General features: G+C 41.6%; 1 protein-coding gene across 1 annotated transcript in view; it reads right to left on the bottom strand.

Moving 5' to 3' along the window:
- malrd1 (MAM and LDL receptor class A domain containing 1) overlaps nt 1-18,506 on the bottom strand; it is a 244,722-nt gene that overhangs the window by 30,994 nt on the left and 195,222 nt on the right. Inside the window, exons 25-26 of the mRNA XM_034170522.1 lie at nt 15,457-15,658; nt 162-440 (exon numbers count right to left, since the gene is read on the bottom strand). Of these exons, the coding sequence (XP_034026413.1) occupies nt 162-440; nt 15,457-15,658 (481 nt within the window). The remainder of the gene's footprint in view (nt 1-161; nt 441-15,456; nt 15,659-18,506) is intronic.

Genomic DNA, 18,506 nt, shown 5'->3' with positions numbered 1-18,506 from the left:
ATATTATGTGATATCATTGTGCAAATCATTGAAATTCACTGTTCGGTGTAGGAGGAGCGACATTTACAAAATATACAGTATGGACAGATGGATAGACAGGGTGATTCCTTTATATCTCCCTAAATTTTTGTTTGTGGGGGCTATAACAATTTTATACTTACGACACCCATACTCATCCTCTCCATCAGGGCAGTCAGGCACTCCGTCACAGCGTATGATAGAGGTGAGACAGCTATCGTTGGAACACTGGAAGTAGCCCAAAGGACAGCGGTCCTGGGGAGGAATGGTACCAGGTACCACAGCTGGACAATCCTCTTCATCCGAATGGTCAGCACAGTCCAGCTCTCCATCACACCGCCACGTCACTGGCACACACTGAAAGGAGTACGCACACTGGTACTGATCCACACCACAGGTCAGAGGCTGGGGTGTTACTGGTCCTGAGGAAGAACATTAACATCTTACTATAAATATAACAGCTTGGGACTCCGGCGAGGGCGGTCGCATCTCCTCCACTCTCCTTTATCTCTGTCCTCTGCCTTTAACATTCAAGTCCCTACTTCACCAGCCTGTGAATTCCTCAAATTATATTGGATTCTGGATCTATTGGCCTACTATTGGATTAACCACAGAATTGATCAGCTGGTCACTGAACGCTATTGACACCATTTTTTCTACAAGAAGGTCAGGACCGGGGCATCCTACCTGCCCAAATGGAACGTATCCTGCGGGCTATGTTCTCAACTCCTGGAGTTCCTGGCATGTTGCATGCTTGGCGCCCTTCTCTGTTGAGGACGTCAAGGATTTATTAATTTTTGGTCTCATGGTAGCAGGGCTGGTACTTTTTGGCTTATGTGCTGCCCTGAACTACCGGAAAATTGGCAAGACGGCGGCATCAAGAACCACAGCCCCTCGCTCGTCCGTCATGATTAATGAGGTTGGCAAGGCAGTGCATTCTCAGACTGCGATGACTCTTGAACTCAGATGCAAATTGGATGACATCTTGGAGCAGATGCGTGCCTTGCAGTTGAAGTTGAAGATTTCAGAGGCCGGTGAATATTCTTAATTCATAATTGGGAATATTCTTAATTCATAATTGGGATTTGGTTGTGCAAGTGGAATTGTTAAAAAGTGTTTTTCACTGCTCAAACCATAACATTACAGGCTTATCAAGCCTGAAGGTCAAATTGCCCGACTGTTTTTCCTCCAGAGGGATTTTTTTTCAGCCTGGGGAACATTGGCTGTTTCTTATCTCATCTCACAAAGACAATAAACTGCTTTTCACAGGACTGAAGCATGCTCCATTCCTTCCCCCCACCCCCTCCTTCCCCCATCAACACCCCCCCTTTCCGGCACCTGCTAAACGTCACTCCTTCCCCCTTTTGCGGGGGCGGTGCAGTTTTAACTGCTGCCCCGACACTCCCCCCAAGCTGACGGCGGCGCATCTCAGGGTTGCTGCGTGGCCTTCACCCATTTGCCTCAATTCGGATAACGGATTTCTTAAAACTTAGTGCACATAAACAATGTCAAATGTGTATGTGTTGTCTTTAATTCTGATGTGTGTTATTATTATGGTAAACAAGTAATAACTGTTGACTAATTGCTACTAGGAGAGACGGCATCCATCCCACTTTGGATGGAGCAGCTCTCATTTCTAGAAATCTGGCCAATTTTCTTAAATCCTCCAAACTGTGACTATCCAGGGTTGGGACCAGGAAGCAGAGTTGTAGTCTTACACACCTCTCTGCAGCTTCTCTCCCCCTGCCATCCCCTCATTACCCCATCCCCGTAGAGACGGTGCCTGCTCCCAGACCACCAATAACCAGCAAAAATATATTTAAGCATAAAAATTCAAAAAGAAAAAATAATATAACACCTTCAACTGCACCACAGACTAAAACAGTTAAATGTGGTCTATTAAACATTAGGTCTCTCTCTTCTAAGTCCCTGTTAGTAAATGATATAATAATTGATCAACATATTGATTTATTCTGCCTTACAGAAACCTGGTTACAGCAGGATGAATATGTTAGTTTAAATGAGTCAACACCCCCGAGTCACACTAACTGCCAGAATGCTCGTAGCACGGGCTGAGGCGGAGGATTAGCAGCAATCTTCCATTCCAGCTTATTAATTAATCAAAAACCCAGACAGAGCTTTAATTCATTTGAAAGCTTGACTCTTAGTCTTGTCCATCTAAATTGGAAGCCCCAAAAACCAGTTTTATTTGTTGTTATCTATCGTCCTCCTGGTCGTTACTGTGAGTTTCTCTGTGAATTTTCAGACCTTTTGTCTGACTTAGTGCTTAGCTCAGATAAGATAATTATAGTGGGCGATTTTAACATCCACACAGATGCTGAGAATGACAGCCTCAACACTGCATTTAATCTATTATTAGACTCAGTTGGCTTTGCTCAAAATGTAAATGAGTCCACCCACCACTTTAATCATATCTTAGATCTTGTTCTGACTTATGGTATGGAAATTGAAGACTTAACAGTATTCCCTGAAAACTCCCTTCTGTCTGATCATTTCTTAATAACATTTACATTTACTCTGATGGACTACCCAGCAGTGGGGAATAAGTTTCATTACACTAGAAGTCTTTCAGAAAGCGCTGTAACTAGGTTTAAGGATATGATTCCTTCTTTATGTTCTCTAATGCCATATACCAACACAGTGCAGAGTAGCTACCTAAACTCTGTAAGTGAGATAGAGTATCTCGTCAATAGTTTTACATCCTCATTGAAGACAACTTTGGATGCTGTACCTCCTCTGAAAAAGAGAGCTTTAAATCAGAAGTGCCTGACTCCGTGGTATAACTCACAAACTCGCAGCTTAAAGCAGATAACCCGTAAGTTGGACAGGAAATGGCGTCTCACTAATTTAGAAGATCTTCACTTAGCCTGGAAAAAGAGTCTGTTGCTCTATAAAAAAAAGCCCCCCGTAAAGCTAGGACATCTTAATACTCATCACTAATTGAAGAAAATAAGAACAACCCCAGGTTTCTTTTCAGCACTGTAGCCAGGCTGACAAAGAGTCAGAGCTCTATTGAGCCGAGTATTCCTTTAACTTTAACTAGTAATGACTTCATGACTTTCTTTGCTAATAAAATTTTAACTATTAGAGAAAAAATTACTCATAACCATCCCAAAGACGTATCGTTATCTTTGGCTGCTTTCAGTGATGCTGGTATTTGGTTAGACTCTTTCTCTCAGATTGTTCTGTCTGAGTTATTTTCATTAGTTACTTCATCCAAACCATCATCATGTCTATTAGACCCCATTCCTACCAGGCTGCTCAAGGAAGCCCTACCATTATTTAATGCTTCGATCTTAAATATGATCAATCTATTAGTTGGCTATGTACCACAGGCATTTAAGGTGGCAGTAATTAAACCATTACTTAAAAAGCCATCACTTGACCCAGCTATCTTAGCTAATTATAGGCCAATCTCCAACCTTCCTTTTCTCTCAAAAATTCTTGAAAGGGTAGTTGTAAAACAGCTAACTGATCATCTGCAGAGGAATGGTCTATTTGAAGAGTTTCAGTCAGGTTTTAGAATTCATCATAGTACAGAAACAGCATTAGTGAAGGTTACAAATGATCTTCTTATGGCCTCAGACAGTGGACTCATCTCTGTGCTTGTTCTGTTAGACCTCAGTGCTGCTTTTGATACTGTTGACCATAAAATTTTATTACAGAGATTAGAGCATGCCATAGGTATTAAAGGCACTGCGCTGCGGTGGTTTGAATCATATTTATCTAATAGATTACAATTTGTTCATGTAAATGGGGAATCTTCTTCACAGACTAAGGTTAATTATGGAGTTCCACAAGGTTCTGTGCTAGGACCAATTTTATTCACTTTATACATGCTTCCCTTAGGCAGTATTATTAGACGGCATTGCTTTAATTTTCATTGTTACGCAGATAATACCCAGCTTTATCTATCCATGAAGCCAGAGGACACACACCAATTAGCTAAACTGCAGGATTGTCTTACAGACATAAAGACATGGATGACCTCTAATTTCCTGCTTTTAAACTCAGATAAAACTGAAGTTATTGTACTTGGCCCCACAAATCTTAGAAACATGGTGTCTAACCAGATCCTTACTCTGGATGGCATTACCCTGACCTCTAGTAATACTGTGAGAAATCTTGGAGTCATTTTTGATCAGGATATGTCATTCAAAGCGCATATTAAACAAATATGTAGGACTGCTTTTTTGCATTTACACAATATCTCTAAAATTAGAAAGGTCTTGTCTCACAGTGATGCTGAAAAACTAATTCATGCATTTATTTCCTCTAGGCTGGACTATTGTAATTCATTATTATCAGGTTGTCCTAAAAGTTCCCTGAAAAACCTTCAGTTAATTCAAAATGCTGCAGCTAGAGTACTAACGGGGACTAGAAGGAGAAAGCATATCTCACCCATATTGGCCTCTCTTCATTGGCTTCCTGTTAATTCTAGAATAGAATTTAAAATTCTTCTTCTTACTTATAAGGTTTTGAATAATCAGGTCCCATCTTATCTTAGGGACCTCATAGTACCATATCACCCCAATAGAGCGCTTCGCTCTCAGACTGCAGGCTTACTTGTAGTTCCTAGGGTTTGTAAGTGTTATGTGTCGACGCGGGTTGAGGAGCGGACCTGCGTCTGACGGAACCCAGCGCTAAAACAACCAGAAAGTGGTTCCAATAACAAAACAATTTATTTTTCCACCCTTTGGTGCATAAAAAAGTGTACAAATGAAAACTGCGTCGGTCTGGCGGAGTGAAGGACGGCACGCTCTCCAGCGCCCAAAAGGATTGAAGCCCGGCGCTTCTGGACCCACGTTCACCGCCAAACACCCCCCAGGTGGACACGACAAACCGACTCTGCGAAGGATAGAAAAAGTGAGGTAAGTCAGCAGCTACAACTAATATCCTTCAAAAAGCACACACTATCAGCAACACATTCAGGTCTGAATTTCAGCTCTATGCAAATGAGCAGCTTCTCACAACAGGTGGAGGATCATCAGTCCGCATGCCACGGCAGTGAGAAGCAAGCTGCACAATTCTCATCAAAGTTCAAATATACTGCGTAACGAAATACCAAGTTACTGTTAACAATTATTCAGATAATCAATCACCTCTGATGTGTGCTGACAGCATGTGTCCCTCACCCTTCCTCCTTCACAGGCACGATGTGTCAAACCCAGGCGCGGTCCTCAGCATCTCACAAACGAACATCACAAGGTCGAGTTCCCGGCAATTCTGCTTGAATCACACATGACTTAAATGCAGAACGCCATCTCATTATCTGCTTCAGCTGAAAGTCTTTAAGGTTGCACGTGAGCACCATACACAGGTGCTGCACATCATGTTGATGAGGATGAAGGACAGGACTCTTCTGCCAGCACCTTCTCCACAGACAATAAATCAGTTTGCATACCACCTGGAGAGCAAAGAAAAGAAAAGAACACCAAAATGTCCAGCCACACCCCCCCAACACACAACAGTAAGAGTAGAATGGGAGGCAGAGCCTTCAGCTTTCAGGCTCCTCTCCTGTGGAACCAGCTCCCAATTCGGATCAGGGAGACAGACACCCTCTCTACTTTTAAGATTAGGCTTAAAACTTTCCTTTTTGCTAAAGCTTATAGTTAGGGCTGGATCAGGTGACCCTGAACCATCCTTTAGTTATGCTGCTATAGACTTAGACTGCTGGGGGGTTCCCATGATGCACTGAGTGTTTCTTTCTCTTTTTGCTCTGTATGCACCACTCTGCATTTAATCATTAGTGATTGATCTCTGCTCCCCTCCACAGCATGTCTTTTTCCTGGTTCTCTCCCTCAGCCCCAACCAGTCCCAGCAGAGGACTGCCCCTCCCTGGGCCTGGTTCTGCTGGAGGTTTCTTCCTGTTAGGGGGGAGTTTTTCCTTCCCACTGTCGCCAAGTGCTTGCTCACAGGGGGTCGTTTTGACCATTGGGGTTTTTACATAATTATTGTATGGCCTTGCCTTACAATATAAAGCACCTTGGGGCAACTGTTTGTTGTGATTTGGCACTATATAAATAAAATTGATTGATTGATTGATTGTCTGAGGTAACTGGAGTGTAAACATAATTTCTCCACTGTGAGATCAATAAAGTATATATCTAAATAGCCTTCTATTGTTAAGTTTGTTTGAATCTGATATCTTCAAAGACTATTGGAGGTATCTGGCACATGGAATTTGTAATATGATTGCCATGGTACATAATAAGAATATAATAAATTTTTTATAGCACTTTAACAAGTACAAAGTGCTTCACAAACCAAACCACACTATCACAAATTAGTAACAAGAGTGATCTGAGAGAATAATTTATTTTATAAATGTCTTTTATAATTTCTTTTATAAATCAAGGGAAACATTTCTTGCTAATGAATCACAGGATAGAATAATAACTATATTACTTCTCAAAGTTAATCTGTTCATTCAGACTCTGTACTAAAAAATATCAATGAAAAGGAATTTTCTATGATGTGCCTTAAGTTGAATGACATGATAATATGTTCTCCTCTCAGACTGCAATAGCCAATCACAGATTAGCCTTTCTGTCCATCATTTACCTGTATTTTGGCATGCTTGGCACCAAAAAGGCTAGGACCAAAAGTTATATTGGATCGGTTCCCACTGACCAATAGCGTTAGAGCTTACTGCCAACAGCTAGCCAATCAGAGCACGGCATACAATTATCCATCAGATGACATCACTAATGACGTAGCAGAGGTCAGGAACTTGCTGACAGACGCTGGTTGAAAAAATGGCAACAAACATGTCAATAACAGCAGAAAATCGTCTGCCAGCGAGGTTTACTGAGTTCACAGAGGAGGAACTGGTGGAAATATTGAACTCCAAGGATGCCAAAAACACTAAGAAGGTAGACAAGCATGCTACTGATGTTTTAGAAGCATTCATATGCTGTTCACAACAAAATGAATTGATCTAATTTACTTGACTCTTTGTTGTTTGCTTAATTTGGCAGGGGGTGGAGAACATAACAATTGATGGATGGCAAGTCGTCCAACATAGAGAAATATTGGATGAAGAAAAGTTATATTGGACGATTATACATTATTTGTATAATGTGCATTACCAGCCTATAACAAGGACTTGTACCAAGTTTCACAAAATTGCTACTATTAATGTGAGAGGAATCGATTTCAGAAGGCAGGTGCTTACTCATGAAACTGATGGAGTCTAGATTTGTTAATGAAGGGCCATAACGCTGCTGAAATGGGCCCATGGTACCTATTTACCATTTGTATAGGTAAAAGATGGTAACAGCAATGCAAAATCTTAAAAGTCAACAACAAACTCTTAAAATCCACCCTCACATGAAACGGCAACCAATGCCAGCACTGGGGTTAAGTGATCAAATTTTGGTGTTTGAGTCTAAACCTGATCAGGTGCATTCTGGATCATCTGGAGACCTAATGCTTTTAAGTGACAAACCTGAAAACACAGCATTAGAAAAATCAATTCTGGGTGACAGAAAAAGCACGGATCAATATCTCCACATCAGCCAAAGACAAAATTGGTCTGACCTTTGCAATATTTTGCAAATGATAAAGTGCCGCTCTTGTCAACTCTTTGACATGTGCATCAAACAAGACAGACTCATTAAAAATGATACCAAGACTGCAGACAGTCTCACTACACTACATGCAATCACCCAGTGAAATTGCAAAAAGCTCAAACAAGGAATTAATTTTACTTTCACTACATATATATATATATATGATACCTATCACCTGTGTTATGATGAGGAGGTGGCCATGATCTGAAGGACATGAAGATAAAGTATACAAATGACAGAATTAATCATTACCATCATCTAATTGTTTGTGTATTTCTTTGAATACTTTTGTTTGAATTTGAATTTCCTCAAAGGCTATTAAAAAGTGTGGCATATGTAATTATTTTGTCTTCAATAGCAGAAGTACCTATTGGTTAAGATGCATAATGCAAAGGATAAAAAAAAAAAAAAAAAACTAAAATAAATGCAGTGACCATATTAGTCAGAGAATGAACTGTTTGGACTTCAATACTGGCCTTGGCTGTTCTCATTTTTTGTGGGAATAAAGAAGCAAGCTGAAGCAATGGAAATATCTTAGAAAAAATACATGCTAGATCAAATGCAGTGGAAAAAAGTGAAATGCATATTTATTTTCTTTGGCTGCTTTGAGTGACAGCTTTTGTGTTGTCATTTTTTTTATGTTGACACTGTGGTTAATCAAAGGCCAGTTCAGGCTGCAGCTATTGTAAAGGCCTGTATTTATTTATTTATTTGCATTTTATGATAAATGTCTGCAATACTAATATGGCTTGCTCTATGGTTAATTCTCCAAACAGATCATTTGATGTAATTTTGGATGCTGACAATGTTAGTAGGTATTGGTAGTTGTCACGGCATTAGGTTGTTAATCTGTGATTACTGAGGAAATAAGTGGGTTATAATTTTTATTGCCCACAAGAAAGCAAAACCACAACTATGAGAACCACAACTCAGCCCCCCAAAATATGATGTAATAAACACCAGAACGAGGTTAGTGTGTTCACATTTGTAGCAGCTATTAGATTTAATTCTTATTAATCCCTTGGGAAGACTCCCTTGGAGAAATTGAGGTTCCAGCAGCATTGCGTAGCAGCACACAGGGTATCAAGTGCACAGAGTATCAAAAGTGAAAAAAAAAAATTGCAATTATATATTCCAGACATACTGATCAACACTGGTTTCCTGGCTTCTACTGTTCCTCTCATTCCCATCCTCTGTCTTCCTGTTACTCCTTCCCCCAAGTGAGGAGTTGTACAGTCTGATGGCCTGAGGGACAAAGGAGGTTTTCAGTCTGTTGGTCCTGCACTTGGGAAAGAGCAGGGAAGGAGGCTCCTCTGGATGCTGATGATGCTGTGCAGAGGGTGCCGATGGGTTGTTTGAGGACGTTAGGTCAAGTTAATACATGATACCTGAAGAAATAACTGGTCATAATTTTTAATGGCCATAACAAAACAAAATTGTTATGGGAATCACCAACCAGTTCCCCCCAAACTATGATGTAATAAACACCTGAAGCAAGGGTAGCCTGTTAGGTGAGTTTGTTGGGAAGATGCTAACATGTTAGCGTTTGTAGCAACTATGAGTAGCTTGAGGACATTAGCTCAAGTTCATCCATGATTTCTGAGGAAATAAGCGGGTCGTAATTTTTAAAGGCCACACCAAAGCAAAACCATTATGAGAATTACTGCTAAGCTGCCAAAAATATGATTTAATAAACAGTTGAACTGAGGTTAGGCTGTTAGCTGAGCTTGTTGGTGTGTTACATTTGTCCTGCCCAGGTGACACCCACGCTCTGCCTCTTTACTCATATGGGACACACACACACACACACACACACACACACACACACACACACACACACACACACACACACACACACACACACACACACACACACACACACACACACACACACACACACACACACACACACACACACACACACACACACACACACACACACACGGCTTTACATTACCCTGGGGCTTAATTTGTAATGTCGGTTTTCTAACAAATAAACATTTGAACATTTGTGATTTATATCTCCAGCATACATTTCTGCTGAGTTCTACTTACCATTACTCACTCTGCTATGTGACCAAAAGGGAGGAGTTACCCCATTGCCATATTCATATTTAAAAGCATTCCTCCCCACTTTGGCTTTTGGCACCGTTGCATGCACAAACCATTGCACGGGCATCGTGCATGCCTGTCTGTCGGTGCTATGTGTCATGGTGCGCTCATATGAGCTCTACCGGGGTGAGTCACCCTGACTTGTGTGAAGGGGCCCTAAGGTGAGTGTTTCTACCCTTTTCTCAACAACATTGTTTTTAAAATAACCTGTCTTTTGTATACTTCATTCCAGTTGATCAATTAAAATTTGGTCATAAGATTAACATCATGCATGGAAATGCTCCAGCTGACATGAAATTCAAAAAAATTCTCTGATAAATTAATCTGATAAAATTTGAGAATTTATTCAGACAGTGATTTATGGGGTGTTGTGCCAAGAGTTGGCAATTATGATAGAAGTTCATTTGGTTGTACGGGTACTGTATTATGGAACAGGTCTCTTCTTTCTATGAAACAGTGTCAATTAAAATGAAATTTTATGTAATTGGTGAGCTTGTTTTTATAGCCTAAATTGGAAGATTTTGATGAAAATGTGTGTCATTTTTTTAAACTTAATACTAGTTCAGTACTTGTAACAAATTTACTGCATTTGATTTATTCTATTTTACTTGTTTTTGGTTGATTGCTTTCATGCAATCATTAATATAATGGCTTTTATGAATATGCAATTTGTGGTGTGTCTACCCGAGTGTTCAACATATTGGGAGGAGAACAAACAGTCGGCTGAAAGGTTCTACTTCCTATGCGATTATTTCTATAACAAGCAAGACACTCACATGAATCAAACAGCTTCTTAAAGTTTGGAATGCTTTCTATCAGGCAGTGTCGCACAGCTACTTGCACCTCTACATCATTAGGGAACATGTCCCTTCAGGTGTTCGTTCAACTTGGGAAAAGGTTGGAGGATGGGAGATCCAGGCTGTACATTGGATATGGTAAGATCTCTTAAAATTTAAGACACTGCAATGTACACTGACATTTTTTACTGACCACTGTGTGCTTGTGCTACATTAAAGGCAATCCTGTGCATGCCTGAAATTGTAACCGAAAACTGTTTGGTGTAGTGATAGTCAATACATCAAGGATCATGACAGTACTGGTTTCACTTTGATATCTTGGTTGTTATTGAAATAACCACAGTGGAGACAAAATTTGTCAACCGATCCCTGTAAGTTAATTTAGCACACACAGTATGATTTACAGTGCATCCAGAAAGTATTCACAGACCTTCACTTTTTCAACTTTTTTTAATGTTAGTCTTATTCCAAAATTGATGAAATTATTTTTTTTCGTCAAAGTTCTACACACAATACCCCATAATGACAATGTGAAAAAAGGTTTTTTTTTTTTGGGGGGGGGGGGGGGCAAATTTATGTATAAAACAACAACAAAGAAATCGCAAGTACATAAGTATTCACAGCCTTTGCCATAAAGCTCAAAATTAAGCTCAGGTGCATCCTGTTTCCACTGATCATCCTTGAAATGTTTCTACAGTTTAACTGGAGTCCACCTGGGGCAAATTCAGTTGATGGGACATGATTTGGAAAGGCACACATCTGCCTACAGCCTCTGTCTGTGTATGCATAGAGTCTGGAGTGGCCTTGCTGACCACAGACTGTAGGGGAGGGCAAATGAAAAGGAGCCAGATGCTTCACCAAGGCCACTGAAATCCTTTTGGAGGAAAACAAACATTTTAGCCTTTGGTAGCTGATAAGGCTGCCATGTTTGGGTTAGGCAGAGAAGCACAGAGTTCCAATACCTCCCCTCTTTAACCTTCCAGATCCAGTTGTGAATATTCACTGGTCTCCAACATCAATTCCTTTGCAAGGCCGGCATTTGCTCTGAGATGATTTCCAATTTGCATTTAAGTTCAAGAGTTAACACAGTCTGTAATTGTATCACCTTTCCCAACTCATTAATCATGATTGACAGGTGTTGGGTTATGGTTTTGGTAGCAGCCGTCTTGCCAATTTTTCAGTAGGTCAGGGCAGTGCCTAATACAAGCAGCAAAAGCCCTACTGCCATCAAAGCAAATAAGAATAAATCCTCAATGTCTTCCATAGAGAGTGGTGCAAAGCACACGACACGCTACTTCTCCCAGGCGTCAAGAACATAACCGCAGGATAGGTTCCATCTGGGCATGCAGGGTCCCCAGCACTGATTTCCTTGTTGAAAAGATGGTGTCAATAGTGTTGAGAGACCAACTGATCAATTCCATGGTTATTCCAAATATAGTTCAAAGAATTCACAGTCTGGTGAAGTTGGGACTTTTGAAGGTTAGGGCAGAGATAAAGGAACACAGAAAGAGAGAAGAGAGGAGGAGATGCGACCGCCCTCGCTGGAGTCTCAACTGAGAATACAGAACACAGTGGCCTTCATCATTTATAAATAGAAGAAGTTCTGATCCACCAGGACTCTTCCTAAAGCTGACCACCTGTCTAAACTGAGCAACTGGAGGAAGGGCCTTAGTCAGGGAGAATAGACTGCATTTATATAGCACTTTTCCATCTGCATGAGACGCTCAAAGTGCTTCACAATTATGCCTCACATTCACCCTTTCACACAGACAGACACACTCACCCACCGATGTCAAGATGTTGCCATGCAAGGCGCTCACTACACACTGAGAACAACTTGGGGATTAAGGACCTTGCCCAAGGGCACTTAGTGATTTTCCGGTCAGGCTGTGGTTTGAACCAAGGATCCTCTGGGCTCAAGCCCAACGCTTAACCACTAGACCATCACTTCCCACATGAAGGTGACCAAGAACCCAATGGTCACTCTGGCAGAGCTCCAGCATTCCTCTGAGGGGACAAACCTTCCAGAAGGACAACCATCTCTTCAGCAGTACACCAATCAGGTCTGTATGGTAGAGTGGCCAGACGGAAGCCACTCCTTAGTAAAAGGCACATGGCAGCCCACCTGGAGTTTGCCAGAAGGCACTTGAAGAACTCTCAGACCATGAGAAATAAAGTTCTGTGGTCTGATGAGGCAAAGATTGAACTCTTTAGCATGAATGCCAAGCGTCATGTTTGGAGTAAACCAGGCACCATCCCAACAGTGAAGCATGGTGATGGCAGCATCATGCTGGGAGACTCATCAGGATTGAGGGAAAGATGAATGCAGCAATGTAAAGAGACATCTTCTCCAGAGCGCTCTTGACCTCAGACTGGGGCAAGGGTTCATCTTTCAAGAGGTCAATGACACCAAGTACACGGTCAGGATTTCAGAAGAGAGGCTTCAGGACAACTCTGTGAATGTCCTTGAGTGACCCAGCCAGAGGCCACACCTGAATTTGATTGAACATCTCTGGAGAGATCTGAAAATGGCTGTGCACTGACGTTCCCTATCCAACCTTATGGAACCTGAGATGCTGCAAAGAGCAATGGACAAAACTGTCCAAAGATAGGTGTGCCAAGCTTGTGGCATCATATTGAAGAAGGCTCATGTGATATTCATGTGATTTCTTAGTATTTGTTTAATAAATTTGCAAAAAAAAAAAATTCATGTTGTCATTATGGAGTACTGTGAGTAGAATTTTTTTGAAAAAAAAAAAAGAATCCCATTTTGGAATAAGGCTGTAACATCTGTGAAAAAGTGAAGTGCTGTGAATACTTTCCGGATGCACGGTAATCACCCGAATGAAGGTTAAGTGGCTCAGAATCTAAGAGAGGGGTATGTTGGGGCATCTTTCCACCCATGGTCCACCCCTTTATGTATTAATAAGTTAATTGTTTAGCTTCTGTGAACATAGCGCTGTATAGAACATTGTCAAGGCACTGGTTTCAATTGGGCCCTTCCGGGTCTCTGTAGAAAGCCACACAGGTCACACAGGCTCTGTCTTTTATATATACACACAGTCTATCAGTGCCACAAATGGGGCCTGAAGCAGAAATGTCAGTACTGTGGACAGCACCACCTTCAAATTAAATGTACACAGTGGTGTTGAACATTTTCATTTAAAATGTGTGTTTGTCTTCCTTTGACTGAATTTCATTTTGCACTCTGGTGAAGTAAAGTAAAGTGTTCACTCTGGTGAAGTTCACTGGCTCCCTGTTAATTCTAGAATAGAATTTAAAATTCTTCTTCTTACTTATAAGGTTTTGAATAATCAGGTCCCATCTTATCTTAGGGACCTCTTAGTACCATATCACCCCAATAGAGCGCTTCGCTCTCAGACTGCAGGCTTACTTGTAGTTCCTAGGGTTTTTCAGAGTAGAATGGGAGGCAGAGCCTTCAGCTTTCAGGCTCCTCTCCTCTGGAACCAGCTCCCAATTCAAATCAGGGAGACAGACACCCTCTCTACTTTTAAGATTAAGCTTAAAACTTTCCTTTTTGCTAAAGCTTATAGTTAGGGCTGGATCAGGTGACCCTGAACCATCCCTTAGTTATGCTGCTATAGACTTAGACTGCTGGGGGGTTCCCATGATGCACTGAGTGTTTCTTTCTCTTTTTGCTCTGTATGCACCACTCTGCATTTAATCATTAGTGATTGATCTCTGCTCCCTTCCACAGCATGTCTTTTTCCTGATTCTCTCCCCTCAGCCCCAACCAGTCCCAGCAGAAGACTGCTCCTCCCTGAGCCTGGTTCTGCTGGAGGTTTCTTCCTGTTAAAAGGGAGTTTTTCCTTCCCACTGTCGCCAAGTGCTTGCTCATAGGGGGTCGTTTTGAACGTTGGGGTTTTTCTGTAATTATTGTATGGCTTTTGCCTTGCAATATAAAGCGCCTTGGGGCAACTGTTGTTGTGATTTGGCGCTATATAAATAAAATTGATTGAAAATTGATTGATTGATTAAGCTGATCATAATTTTTAATGTCCACACACAAAATTCTCATTTATATCCTGCTGTCTGCATCACATGCGGTCATATGCACAGTTCATTCATTTTCTATACTTGCTTACTCCAATCAAAGGTCATTGGGCTGGAGCCTATCCCAGTCGTCAGCGGGTGTGAGAGGGAGGGTACATCTTGAGCAGGATGCCAGTCTATTGCAGGGCCACATGTAGACAGACAAACATACACATTCGAACACACACACACATATGGTCGATTTAAAGTTTTCTGTTCACCTAACCTGCATGTCTTTGGAACTGGGAGGAAGCCGGAGCATCCGGAGTAAAACCAACGTGAACACAGGGAAAACATGCAGACTCCACACTGTGAGGCAACAGTACTAACCACTAAACCCTGTGCACAATTATTCTTAGTAAATCACCTACAAAATGTTCACTACCCAAGTGCATGAAATTGTAGAATACCCACACAATTTAGGACTCGTTATTTGGGATCTTCATAAATCAGGCCCAGAGTGTACATAGTGATAAGAACAGAAATACCAAAAGTTGTCTTTTCTTTTACAAACTATGCAGGACCAGCATTCCAGAGGTGAAAGGAGAATGAAGCAGTTGTTATGAGGAAACAAGAGAAGATCAGCGTAATTGCTTTTTCTCTCCCGGTGCTCTGTGCTGTCCCTCGGTACCAACTCGCTCTCCACAGTGAATTCTTATGAACCTGCAGGCCAACAAACTATATTTACCCACTCCATTACACACAAACAATTTTTATAGAAGATGAGTAAAGAAACATGGATGACTGCAGATGAATATTGGATGAAAAATGATGACAGGAAAGCATAAAAACCAAAAACTCTCCCTGAAGCATATGTTCAAAATAAAAAGTACAGGATGACTATGGAACAGAAAACATAAAAAAGCCATCATGAGCTTTACCTCCTGTGAAACAAGCTGCTGTGTACGAGATGTCATCCAAGGCAATGTCTGTCCACATGTCCCCGCCCACTTCTCCCTCAAAAGTCACCTTAAAAGGTGCTGTGTTGGACAAGACCACGTTAGCGTAGGTCCACTGGTTTCCATGGTTCCCAGTAGCTGCCCACATCAGCAGACGGGTTCCGCTGGGTCCAACGGTGTACACCTAATGAGTAGGAAGAAGACACATGGAAAACTTGATCTCTTTGAGAAGCCCGGTAAGGAATCTGAGTGATGGAGTTTGTGATTGTCCTGGATCAACACTAAAATCCAAGCTTTCAATAACTGAATGGATTTTTTTTCAGCAGAAGTGTATCTGCATATACCGCAAAAGTATTGAACTTTAACAGGCATTTACTTATCTCGCCATTGACATTTGTGTCTCCAGATTCTCGGCAGGTGAGATCGACGGATGCCTGGGAAGAGCTCATGGTGTCATGAGGTTGCTGGACAGAGGTGTTTGGTGATGCAGATATCTTTGCTAGAGAACCAAGGTCCAAGTTTTTAGGGTCTGTGTGCTTCCTGCCTTACTGTGTGGCTCTGAGGCCTGGACACTAACCATGATCCTTTTGTAACAATTGGATGCATCTGATCCAAGATCTCATTGGACCTATTTGGGTGTCATTGGAATGACTGTGCCAAATGTACTGTGGTACATGGTCCCTTACTTGACTCTTTCCTTTAATGTCAGGAAACTGCTGACTGAGGTTTGTCATGGCTGTACTAAGAAGAACATTAGAGCCACTTTGGGTTAAAGCACATTTGTAACTGTACTTTGTGGAAACTTTAGGTTTGTACAGAGTTTTCGAGAATACACCATATCTAAACTTATTGACTGTTGAAAGAAGTACCTGAAAATGACATGAAAACATGCCTGATAATGAGGTTCCTTCAGTAATAAGCTTTGATGCGCTGTTTCCTGACAGAGCATTTCATTAGAGCCTGCCTCTTGCTTGCCTCTACTGGTGGTTGGCTCTCACTGCGGTATTGTATCACTTCCTGTTCCGGAGCACAGCGGTGTTTTGCTGTATCTGTTAGCTGTTTAATCTGCGCAGTTAGATTGATCTAGTTAACTAGATAATGATTTGTTTCACAGTGTAATCTTCACGTGCCTTAACTAAAGCACTCCCTCTGCTGAATCACCTCTAAATTATTTACACATTATTCACTTTGTGTGTTTTTAGGAATCCGCTAGCTTAGCGCAGCTACTAGCTCTTAGCCGATTTAGCATGGCGGCTTCTCCTGTCTCTCCTGCACTTTTCTGCTCTGGGTGTGAAATGTTTAGTTATTCCTCGGCCTCCTTTAGCAGTAATGGTACTTGTAATAAGTGTAGCTTATTCGTAGCTTTGGAGGCCAGGCTGGGCGAATTGGAGACTCGGCTCCGCACCGTGGAAAATTCTACAGCTAGCCAGGCCCCTGTAGTCGGTGCAGACCAAGGTAGCTTAGCCGCCGTTAGTTCCCTTCCAGCAGATCCCGAGCAGCCGGGAAAGCAGGCAGACTGGGTGACTGTGAGGAAGAAGCGTAGTTCTAAACAGAAGCCCCGTGTACACCGCCAATCCGTTCACATTTCTAACCGTTTTTCTGCACTCGACGACACACCTGCCGAGGATCAAACTCTGGTAACTGGCGACTCTGTTTTGAGAAATGTGAAGTTAGCGACACCAGCAACCATAGTCAATTGTCTTCCCGGGGCCAGAGCAGGCGACATTGAAGGAAATTTGAAACTGCTGGCTAAGGCTAAGCGTAAATTTGGTAAGATTGTAATTCACGTCGGCAGTAATGACACCCGGTTACGCCAATCGGAGGTCACTAAAATCAACATTGAATCAGTGTGTAACTTTGCAAAAACAATGTCGGACTCTGTAGTTTTCTCTGGGCCCCTCCCCAATCGGACCGGGAGTGACATGTTTAGCCGCATGTTCTCCCTGAATTGCTGGCTGTCTGAGTGGTGTCCAAAAAATGAGGTGGGCTTCATAGATAATTGGCAATGCTTCTGGGGAAAACCTGGTCTTGTTAGGAGAGACGGCATCCATCCCACTTTGGATGGAGCAGCTCTCATTTCTAGAAATCTGGCCAATTTTCTTAAATCCTCCAAACCGTGACTATCCAGGGTTGGGACCAGGAAGCAGAGTTGTAGTCTTACACACCTCTCTGCAGCTTCTCTCCCCCTGTCATCCCCTCATTACCCCATCCCCGTAGAGACGGTGCCTGCTCCCAGACCACCAATAACCAGCAAAAATCTATTTAAGCATAAAAATTCAAAAAGAAAAAATAATATAGCACCTTCAACTGCACCACAGACTAAAACAGTTAAATGTGGTCTATTAAACATTAGGTCTCTCTCTTCTAAGTCCCTGTTAGTAAATGATATAATAATTGATCAACATATTGATTTATTCTGCCTTACAGAAACCTGGTTACAGCAGGATGAATATGTTAGTTTAAATGAGTCAACACCCCCGAGTCACACTAACTGCCAGAATGCTCGTAGCACGGGCCGAGGCGGAGGATTAGCAGCAATCTTCCATTCCAGCTTATTAATTAATCAAAAACCCAGACAGAGCTTTAATTCATTTGAAAGCTTGACTCTTAGTCTTGTCCATCCAAATTGGAAGTCCCAAAAACCAGTTTTATTTGTTATTATCTATCGTCCACCTGGTCGTTACTGTGAGTTTCTCTGTGAATTTTCAGACCTTTTGTCTGACTTAGTGCTTAGCTCAGATAAGATAATTATAGTGGGCGATTTTAACATCCACACAGATGCTGAGAATGACAGCCTCAACACTGCATTTAATCTATTATTAGACTCAATTGGCTTTGCTCAAAATGTAAATGAGTCCACCCACCACTTTAATCATATCTTAGATCTTGTTCTGACTTATGGTATGGAAATTGAAGACTTAACAGTATTCCCTGAAAACTCCCTTCTGTCTGATCATTTCTTAACATTTACATTTACTCTGATGGACTACCCAGCAGTGGGGAATAAGTTTCATTACACTAGAAGTCTTTCA

Source organism: Thalassophryne amazonica, chromosome 1 (assembly GCF_902500255.1).
Source record: "Thalassophryne amazonica chromosome 1, fThaAma1.1, whole genome shotgun sequence".
In the NCBI taxonomy this organism is placed as follows: Eukaryota; Metazoa; Chordata; class Actinopteri; order Batrachoidiformes; family Batrachoididae; genus Thalassophryne; species Thalassophryne amazonica.
Note: the sequence above shows the minus strand (reverse complement) of the source record. Positions and strands in the feature narration are given on the sequence as shown.